The sequence below is a fragment of the Terrapene carolina genome, unplaced genomic scaffold, assembly GCF_002925995.2.
Source record: "Terrapene carolina triunguis isolate 2854851 unplaced genomic scaffold, T_m_triunguis-2.0 Scaffold26, whole genome shotgun sequence".
NCBI lineage: Eukaryota > Metazoa > Chordata > Testudines > Emydidae > Terrapene > Terrapene triunguis.
Window position 1 is genome coordinate 2042862 of NW_020664377.1, and position 9825 is coordinate 2052686.

General features: G+C 44.1%; 1 protein-coding gene across 1 annotated transcript; it reads right to left on the bottom strand.

The window, feature by feature from the left end:
• Nucleotides 1-1683: 1683 nt before the first annotated feature.
• Nucleotides 1684-8885, bottom strand: LOC113406343 (60S ribosomal protein L8). Its single transcript, XM_026650670.1, has 6 exons — nt 8796-8885; nt 8315-8458; nt 6302-6443; nt 5012-5230; nt 2204-2319; nt 1684-1888 (listed from the first exon to the last, which is right to left on the bottom strand). The coding sequence occupies exons 2-6, from the start codon at nt 8450-8452 to the stop codon at nt 1730-1732; spliced, it is 774 nt and encodes a 257-aa protein (XP_026506455.1). The 5' UTR covers nt 8453-8458; nt 8796-8885; the 3' UTR covers nt 1684-1729.
• Between the last annotated feature and the right edge of the window lie 940 nt (nt 8886-9825).

A 9825-nucleotide genomic window follows, 5' to 3' on the forward strand; every position in this document is an offset into this window, starting at 1 on the left:
AGTGTATAGTGCTAAATAATTGAATGTGTATTTGAATTCATGTGAGGTTTGATAACAGCACTTCTTGTTACATCACCAAAAATGCTACACGTAGCATCACGTGATTGTTTGAAATGAGTTTAGTTCTTACAAACCATACTGCTTATTTTCTTTGGGTCTCTAGCCCTAATATAGCTGTATTGTTACCTTTTAAAAAAATAAACCAGCATACACAACCATGTGCATGTTGTATAACTCATGGGGTGAGAGAGTGAGGTCAGAACTCCTCTTTGAATTCTGTGCCAGCAATGGACTTCACTACGACTGGCAAGCATATGCCCCAGCAAATACAGAAAAATGGGCTGATTTCTCAATTGTGTTCAGCTGACCAAGGACTTTCCTTGACTTGTACCAGCTGATGTGATTTCAAGGACACTCCTCCTGAAGACAGTTAACATGTATATAATGTATCCAATTCTGATAAGAGGCATTTAACCTTGCAGCTGGCTATAGATTAAAGGCCTTATGCCCTGCCAATGCAATGTGGAGGGTAAGTTGTACATCAGTTGATTGAGAGCGCTCTTTCAGTGCTTCACACCCCATGCTTGCTTGATGGAAGAGATGGGGATTTAGGTAATGCCTAGCAGAGGTCCTGCCTGCAGAGTACTTTTTTTTTTTTTTTTTCCCCAGCAGCTCCTTGGCTAATGTTAGAAGGTATAGGACTTGTTCACAAGCATCTGAAATTTTTTTCCAGCTAAATAGTATGTGCATGATTCATGCAACAGCTTATACGTTCCCAGAGAGAGCAATCATCTTATTGCCTTTGTCCTACCCACCCAAAGATCAAGCCTGGCTCCTAGCGGCAGCAACTGCTGCCTTTTTCTTTACAGGGAGGGAAGTGTAAGGTATTCTCAAGAAGAACATCATGCTAGCTGCCTTTCCAAAAAATTGTAATGTTAATGCATAATGCTGAGTGTAGGAGGGAGGCTCTGGTGTAGTTTGACAAGCAGGTACTCACCTGTGTGGAGTTAATATATTGACAGACAATCATGAGGTAGTACTGGTTAGTCACTAAACTTCCCCAACAAAAGGCTTTATTATCACAGCTTGCTTACTACGTACTAGCACTAAATATAATTGTAGCTAGGACATTTTGTAGATAGATAGGGCAGATGCTGTTTTTATAAGCCAGGGGTAAGATTTCAAAATAGACTTTCCTGACCTTCCCCTTTTGCAAAGTTTACTTCAAATTATCTAGTGCATAAGCCATCCTTAAACTACTTGAATATACTTCTCAGTTAGAACATAGTGCCTGAAGAAGACTCTCACACAAGCACTCAAGTTCTCTGTGGAGGAAAGAGAACCATCACCTATTAATCCACACTTTACTCATGTCTTCCTCTAGAGGCCACCCCTTCCTCTCCAAGGGCTTCACTTGGTCATCCACCATACTACATTACCACCTCCCACTTAACACTAGGTGATAACTTCAATCTCATCTTCATCCCTTAGTGAATCTGATCTGAACAGTTTCTAAAACTTATTCCTAGTCTCAGACTATTTGATTGCGACTAAAGGCCCATTTATGCCTTCAATGAAGGCAAGAGTTCTACGATCCACCCTTATACTACAAAAGTTTCCTCGCTAATAGAGTCTGAAGAAGCTGGTATCACTCCTTCATAAAGTTTACACAAGACAGGTATGGGGGGGTTTTTTAAGCCTTTTATTGTGTAAACTGTATTGAAAGACATTAGTTCTCCTTCTCCTGCACGGTCTTGGTTCCACGCAGTCTACCAGTACGACGGGCAGCAATGAGACCGACCTTGCGACCAGCTGGAGCATCTCTCCTGATGGTTGAAGGCTTACCAATATGCTGATGGTTACCACCACCAAAGGGATGTTCTACAGGCTATAAAGAAAGTCACCAAGGTCAAAAATGTAGACAGAAAAGGACGTTCCAAGTTAAATAAATTAAACACAAATCAAGGTAAGTGTGCAATAAAACTTGTACATTCTCTCATTACTTTATATAAAGGAATAATTTTACCACACATGCACTAAAGCAGATATTCACAACTGCAGAGCAATATGTGCATTTTCTAGGCAGTTTATATAGCCTCAACTCAACAGCTCTTGCCAAAAGTAGCATTGAATCCTGAATGACAACTGTTAAGCCCTTGCGTGAACTATGGAAGGACAGACATTTGAAAGCTGAGACACTTACATTCATAGCCACACCACGGACACGTGGCCAGCAGTTTCGCTTTGCCTTGTATTTGTGATAGGCACGACCTGCCTTTAGGATAGGCTTGTCAATACGACCTCCACCAGCAACAATACCTGAAATTCAATTAAAAATACAAAATAATTTGTTGGGTGTTAAGCTTTTATGGTCATCACATATATTTTGTAAGCTTTGACTCATGCAGTGAAGTCTGTGGCTAAAATGATTAGCAAATGGCTGTGTTAGTGATGGGATATTTAAGGGGAAGTAAGGAGGAAAGGAAAAAATGAACTGCTATTTTCAGATTTTAAACTGTTTAACTAGCTAGACAAGATTTCTAATCTATGAAAGTGAGTGTCAAATATACAAGTGTCCACACAAGCATTTCGCAGCCAGGACAAAATTGAGTATGAACTGCTTCATGAAGGTTAGATAGTGTGAAACTACGTTCTTGCAAACAGGCATTCTAGTATCTGTATACATTGAAGGTGGGCTGCAAAGGAAGAGTTCTTAATTTCAATCTCTATTTAATTGCTAACGTTTCTCCTTTTAATAGTGAGACTAGATTACATAAGATGGGCCTGAATACTAGATCATTGGTTATACTTCCCAGAATTGCTTGTACCATGCCTCCACAGCTGAGTGGAGCAATGAGATGTGACAACCTTTCAGTTAGAACACAAATCATCACATTGAAAGATCAGGAGAAATAGTTACGGTCTACTGGGTTTTACCTTCAACACATCATAACTTGGACTTGGCACTCTGGCAACAGCTTCTTAAGAGTTAATTCATTACATATGAAAATTATAGTAACCTGTATAATTTGCATATTCTGTCTTTTTATATTGCTTCTGACCTTATTCTATAACACCAGTGTTTGTGTTAACAAATGCAGTGGTTGTCAAAGCTCCCTGTGCCCCAGATGTAGGGTTACTAACACTCCAGGATTCTCCTGGAGTCTCTAGAAATTAAAGATTATGTGATGAAGCCTCCAGGACTATGTTCAATCAAAATTAGCAACCCTACTCAACTGCAGCAGAGAGGAAATGTACAGGGCAGTAACTAGTTTGCTACTGAAGTCCAAAAACTGGTTATTGGTAAGATGGCATGTTTCATTCTAAACCATCAAAGTTTTAAACAATTTTCTGCTATTTTCACACAGCACCTGCCACTGAAGTTGAGTAGCTGACTCTACGGACATTCTAGGCTACAGAGTGAAACAATGATAATCTTGGAATTTTACAGTGAAATGTATTTTCAGTATACTGCATAAGGGCCCAATCATGCTCTCAAAGGAGAATCTGACTTTTGCAATTGATGTCAATAGGAAAAGGAGCTGGCCAATGTTAGTCCTTTATATGTTCTATTGTACTGTATATATTTAAGTCTCTTTAAAATCCTTCAGTTCTTACTCAGCCAAGATATGGGAATTTTGCCTGAGTAAAAACTACAGGATTTGGCCTGACATTTTAAAATGCTAAAACATGATAAATGTAGAAAGAGCAAGTTCCACATGTTGATGAAAATGTAGAATAGCAAATAATATTTGCTATTTTACAAAACAGGAAGGGTTTAATGGGGAAATAATTAGTGTGTTTTTCTTTAATTATTTTAAGTTAAGCTGCTAATAAATGTGATATGTTGGGTTTTTAAAAAAAAAAGTTTAGGACAAGTAATACTGTATCCTCATGTGAAGCGCGAGTGTAGTCGCGCCGCCAGCGCTGCGAGAGCTCTCTCGCAGCGCTGCCAGTACTCCACCTCTCTGCGGGGAATAGCTTGCAGCGCTGCGAGGGAGCGTGCAGCGCTGCAGGCGCTGATTACACTGGCGCTTTACAGCGCTGCGCTCAGGGGGGGTGATTTTTCACACCCCTGAGCCCAGCAAGTGCAGTGCTGTGAATTGCCAGTGTAGCCAAGGCCTTAGCTTTGCAATGCCCCAGGCAATTGTCCTGCTTGCCACTCCCTAAACCCATCCCATGACTCCCAGGTTAAGAAACAGTGCTTTAACGCAATTCAGCTTTTAGACTGGACACCCCAGCAGCCATCCCAACTTCTGCAAGTAGTACCACAAGATTTAGTAATCATATGGTCAGGATCTGCTGTGTATGTCATCTAATACAGAGCACCTGCAATAGCAGTGCCTCCACCCCCCTGATGGGGCTCTGGCTTTAGACTGACTCAAAAGGAAGCATGCATGCCACCTCTTGAACACCAATACTGTTTCCTACAGAACTGAAGTTTTCCTTGTAAGTCTCCCAAGCAAGGGTAGCAGAATTGCATCCTTTCATAAACTGATCAGCTCTCTGCACACATGTTATGATACCTCCCTGGAACTGGAGTTTATCACCATCTACTTTTGAACTCTATTTCCAAGCCTACACACATCTTAAATCCAACACCATCAGTTCCCACTAACTCAACATGTTATCCCATATATTTAATCAGTAAGTTCTTTGGGGGCTGACAATGTCTTTTGTATAATGCCTAGCATAGTGGGGATTCTAGGCTTTATGATAATACAAACAACTTGTACAGTAAGACCCACATTAAAGTATGTTAAACTCCCATGTACACACTGAATTTAGTCACACATACACCTATATCACATTAGGCGATTTTGGGTCCAAGTATGTAGTTAGCTTTCAAAGACGCAAAGCTCAAGTTGTAAGTCCACAAAGCACACCACACCCTAGATCACCAGTGTTTGAGGTATTAAGAAATGAGCCTATTTGCTACCACACCTTTCACTACAGTTTGGACACCATTAAGATACAATACACAAATTGACCACTGTCACTTGTGACTTACCAACAACAGCTCTGTTTGCAGAAGAGATCACCTTCTTGGAACCAGAAGGCAGCTTCACTCTGGTTTTCTTGGTTTCAGGATTGTGGGAGATAACTGTGGCATAGTTTCCAGAAGCACGGGCCAATTTACCACGGTCACCAGGCTTCTCTTCAAGGCAACAGACAATGGTTCCTTCTGGCATAGTGCCAACAGGTAGGACATTTCCGATGTTAAGCTGAGCTGAAAAAATAGATCAATTTAGTTATCTGTAGATGCACATCATAACGGCCATACTAGGTCAGACCAAAGATCCATCAAGCCCAGTATCCTGTCTTCTGACAGTGGCCAATGCCAGATGCCCCAGAGGGAATTTTTGAACCGTAACTAATCTTCAAAAATCCAGAAATATGTCTAGCTATCTTCATGTACAATTAACAGACTCAAACCAGAAATATAGAAGATCTTTGACACATCACTAGAGCATTTATATGGCAACTAACATGGTGCTATCTGGGTACACTTCTCCTCTCCCCCTCCCCTTCAACAACAACAGTGACTTTAGAGCAACTAGTCAGTCAAATGTAAGGGATTCTAAGGAACAGTTTGTCAAAGGCCTGGACAAAACAAATGCATCTTGTATTGGCTTATTATAAATTTGTAGTTAGTTACACAATCCAAAATTTGTTGGATGGTGAAATGTTTCCAGTTCCATATAAAAACAGTAGTTTGTAAACAGCTAGTGAAGGCCGCTGCATTAAACATTACTTTTAGAAAATTTAGGGTTTATAAGGACATGCAGTAAAATTCTCACGAAGACAAACATGCAGGTCAGATTGCATCATGAGTCTAATCCAGTGGTTCTAAACCTTTCCAGACTATTGTATCCTATTCAGGAGTCTGATTTGTCTTGTATACCCCCAAGTTACCCCTCACTTAAACTACTCGCTTACACAATCAGGCATAAAAATATAACTGTCACTGAAAAATTGCTTATTCTCATTTTTACTACCGTATATAATTATAAAACACCAATTGGAATATAAATATTGTACTTACATTTCAGTGTATAGTATATAGAGCAGTATAAAAAAAATCATTGTCTATATGAAATGTTAGTTAGTACTGACTTCGCTGGTGCTTTTTATGTAGCCTGTTGTAAAACTAGGCAAATATCTAAATGAGTAGAGATGTACTCCTTGGAAGACCTCTGCATACCCCCTGAGGTACATATACCCCTGGTTGAGAACCACTGGTCTAAACTACAAGCCTCTGGAGGCCACTTAAACATGACCAGCTGCAATCTTAACTCACCTTTCTTGCCACAGTAAACAAATTGGCCAGTATGAATACCTTCAGCTGCAATGAACAACTCTGTTCTTTTCTTAAACCTGTATGGATCACGAAATGCAACCTTGGCAAGGGGAGCACCTCGGCCAGGATCATGAATGATATCCTGATGTGATAAAAAGCATATTTAGAAACAGCTGTGTCATCATTTATTCAGATTAGTGATAAATGCATAAGCTTGTAGCAAATAGGTTTATAAACCTAACAAGCTCTTAAGACAAGTAGTTTAACATTATTCTAACTCCTCAAAAAGTTAGTATGGTACCAATCTTTACTTAAATGCACTCCCAGTCTTTCACTTAACCATCACTCTAAGTTAAGATCAAGTTCACTTCTGCAACATGGCCAAATCAAAAACCTAGCTGTAACGGTTCTCAATTAAATATACTTCATGCTAATCGCACTTAGTGCCCTTATTTAATGCCTGCAGACCTTCCAAAGTTAGACATTTGGCTTTCACTAACACTAATAAGATGCTTATGCATATTTTAATTGTGACCTACCAAAAAGCTATTTTGAGAACCATTTAAAAAGAGAGAAACTTCTCCAACTGCTCTCCACATAACTCCTCACAACCCACTTCTATTAGGGTTTCAGAACTGCCAAATTCCAAATTTATTTAGCTTTTGTAGATGTATGTTTGCTACTGTTAGACTGCCCCTCCTTTCCTCCAACAGTATCACACTAATTTGTTGCACCCATTCTGAAATTAGATTGTTTGATGTTCAGACACATCCTCTGAGCAGCAATCATCAGTGTCACCTAACAAGTTCTATTCCTCTAAAAGGCTTTCAAATTGATTTCAGACTAACTCCCTTCTCGCCTGACAACCATCTGAAGTGTCAAACTAAAAGTGGTATTTTTTCCTAAGAAGCTTAGGGAAATTCATTGTAAAAAAAAAAAAAAGTCAGCTAGTGTGTGGGAGGCAGCATGACTATGCTGGTATACATTAAAAAATTAGATTGACCCAGCTATATCACTCAGGGGTGTGAAAAAATCCATACCCCATGAGCAATGTCATTAAAGCAACCTAACTCCTTGTGTAGGCTGCACTAGGTCAATGGAAGTATTCTTTCATCCACCTATCCCTGTAGTGGCTACGCTGAAGCACTACACCAGCGTAAGTGTAGACGTTCCCTTGGGAGTCAGATGTGGGTTCTACTTCCAGCTCTGGCACCAGCCTACTGGGAGACACTGGGCCAGCGTAGATTAAAAAAATGTGTAAATGTTACATTGATGAACCCTCAAATTTGAACACTAAAGGGGTACAGCTTTAATTATACAGAATCAGGGACAAATTCATCTTTAACTTTGATATCAACTTAGGTTTTATAAGTAGGTCAACATCAGGTACCATACTAAATATCTATATTTTCATTCTTTACAAGGGAGTGAATGCTGGTATTTACAGACGTCCACCTGCAAGTACTTTGTTGTGCATTAAAGTTTTTCCCTTAATTGCTTTTGGTTTGTTCAGTTAGATGAAGAAAATATTCTCTATTTGCCACTAGTTCAAAGTTGGGACTGGGAATTGAAAAAGTATAAGCGCTTTATTTCCCTCCTCTAATTTATCCAAAAACAGGAGTGAATGACACAATTCTGTTCTTAAAATTTAGAGTTTATGAAGCTGGCGTTTCAAAGCCTGGAAAAAAGCGGCTACTTCTCCAATGCTATGAGAGGAGCTCCCAGGAAGGTTTGGCCTTAGCTGCCCTGGAAATCGTACTGACGGTTATGTTTATGTTTAGTTGCAAATCACGTTTTAACGGTTCTCTCAGCCGCTGCGAAGGACGGGCTTTACAAACAGACCAAACAAAACGGCATTACAGTAACGGCACTAGGCCGCAACTTGCTGACTTGACTAGCGATTAAAACCGAGTTTAAATCAATCCACCTGGAGCAAGTCACGGCCCTGCTCGGACTCCGGGGCTGACACGGAGGGAGGCGCTGCCCGCAGCGGGGCCCAGGCCCCCGACCCACCTTTACGATGCCCTTGATGTAGCCGTGTCTCTCGGCGAAGTCGATCGCCCTCAGCTTAGCGGGGCCCTTCCGGTGCTTCACGTGGGCTCGGAACACAGACCCGGCGCCCTTCCGCTGCCCCCGGATCACGCGGCCCATGGTGCGCTGAGGGGAGAACGGAGCCGGCTCGCGACAAACTGGAGACTCCGCGCGCGCGACCCACCCGCCCCCAACCGCCGCCGCCGCCCAGCGCCGCGCTGGCCCTTCCCGCCCTGGGGGCCGGGCCGAGAACCGGGCGCGAGGCGAGGAGGCCCCAGGAGCCGGCTGCGATTCGGCCTATGGCCCCCGCCCAACCCCACCGCCCGAGACCTCGCGACCCGTTCAAACCCCACCCCCCCGAGGGCGCAGGGAAGGGCCGAGTTAAGGCTCGGGGCCGCCGGGGCCGGGGTTCCCCCGATGGGGCCGGATGGACCCGGCTCCCGCGGCGTCACCTCGCTCCTACCTCCGCCGGTGCCTACTTCAGAAAGGAAGAAGGAAGGACGGTCGGGGGGTCACGGCGGCAATAACCCTTCCGGGGCAAGGAACGGGCTGTGCGTGGTGACGTCATGCCGCTTGGCTTCCCGGGTAACGTAGTCCCATCGCCTTCGCTTCTAGTAGAACTCCAAGGGCGGGGATGAGGGGCGGGGCGCACGCGCCTCTCAAGGGGCGGGGGGTGAGAGTAGGCCGGGCTCGTGCTTGGGCCCAGTGATGCTGAGGGAAGGGGCGTGTCTGTGAGTGCAGCGCTCCCGGGAGCGGGGCTCTGCAGCGTGGCGCGACTGCGCAAATCAGCGACCGCCGCAGTGACTCTCTAGAGTGTAACCGTCCCGCCCACATTCCTAGGGTCGACTCCAGTCTCGCGCCCCCTCCAGAGCCCCGGGGCTTGTCTACACGCGGGGTTGCGCCGGTTTAACTTCATTTTGAAACCTGTTAGTTGAATGGCCGCAGAAGGCCAGAGGCGTACCCCGGAATGTTTCACGTGGGGCCCACATCGGACCCGCTCTTCACTGGTTAACTCGCAGCAAAACCCCCTGTTGTTTGGCTCCCTGGGGCTGCGCTCCCTGCAGCTCCCCACGCTTGTAGCGGGGCTTGAGGCTGTCGCTAAGCGAGGCCTGTCGGCTGCTGTAGGGGGCCCCATGGTGGCCACCCCACTGTGCACTCAAGAATGGACCCCTGGTCCCTCTGTCCTGATGGGGGAGGTCAAAATAGAGTGAGTGGCCTTGAGACCCGCTGCATGGGTGTCACAATGCAGCTCAGGTTTGGCCCTGTGACCCCTTCATCGTGCCGGAGGTAGTTGGGTCAAAATAGGGTGAGTGGCCTTGTGAGGTGGTTCACAGAATTCGCAGCACTGCTCAAGTTTTGAAGCAGCTGGGGGCTGGGCCAATCAGAGGGGGGCCCAGGAGGGCCATTCGGCCTGGGCCTCAAGCTCAGAGGGGGCCTCAAATTTAGACACTTGTTAATTTTTTGGCATTTGATAAGTTTCGCAACTTGTTTTT

Bases quoted from the DNA above. Each gene is read 5' to 3' on its own strand.
- LOC113406343 (XM_026650670.1), bottom strand. From the start codon at position 8,452: ATGGGCCGCGTGATCCGGGGGCAGCGGAAGGGCGCCGGGTCTGTGTTC. The intron at 5,231-6,301 runs GTGAGTTAAGAT...CTATTTTTTCAG, and splicing joins TGTTTACTGTGGCAAGAAAG to CTCAGCTTAACATCGGAAAT. The intron at 2,320-5,011 runs GTAAGTCACAAG...ATTGAATTTCAG, and splicing joins TGCAAACAGAGCTGTTGTTG to GTATTGTTGCTGGTGGAGGT.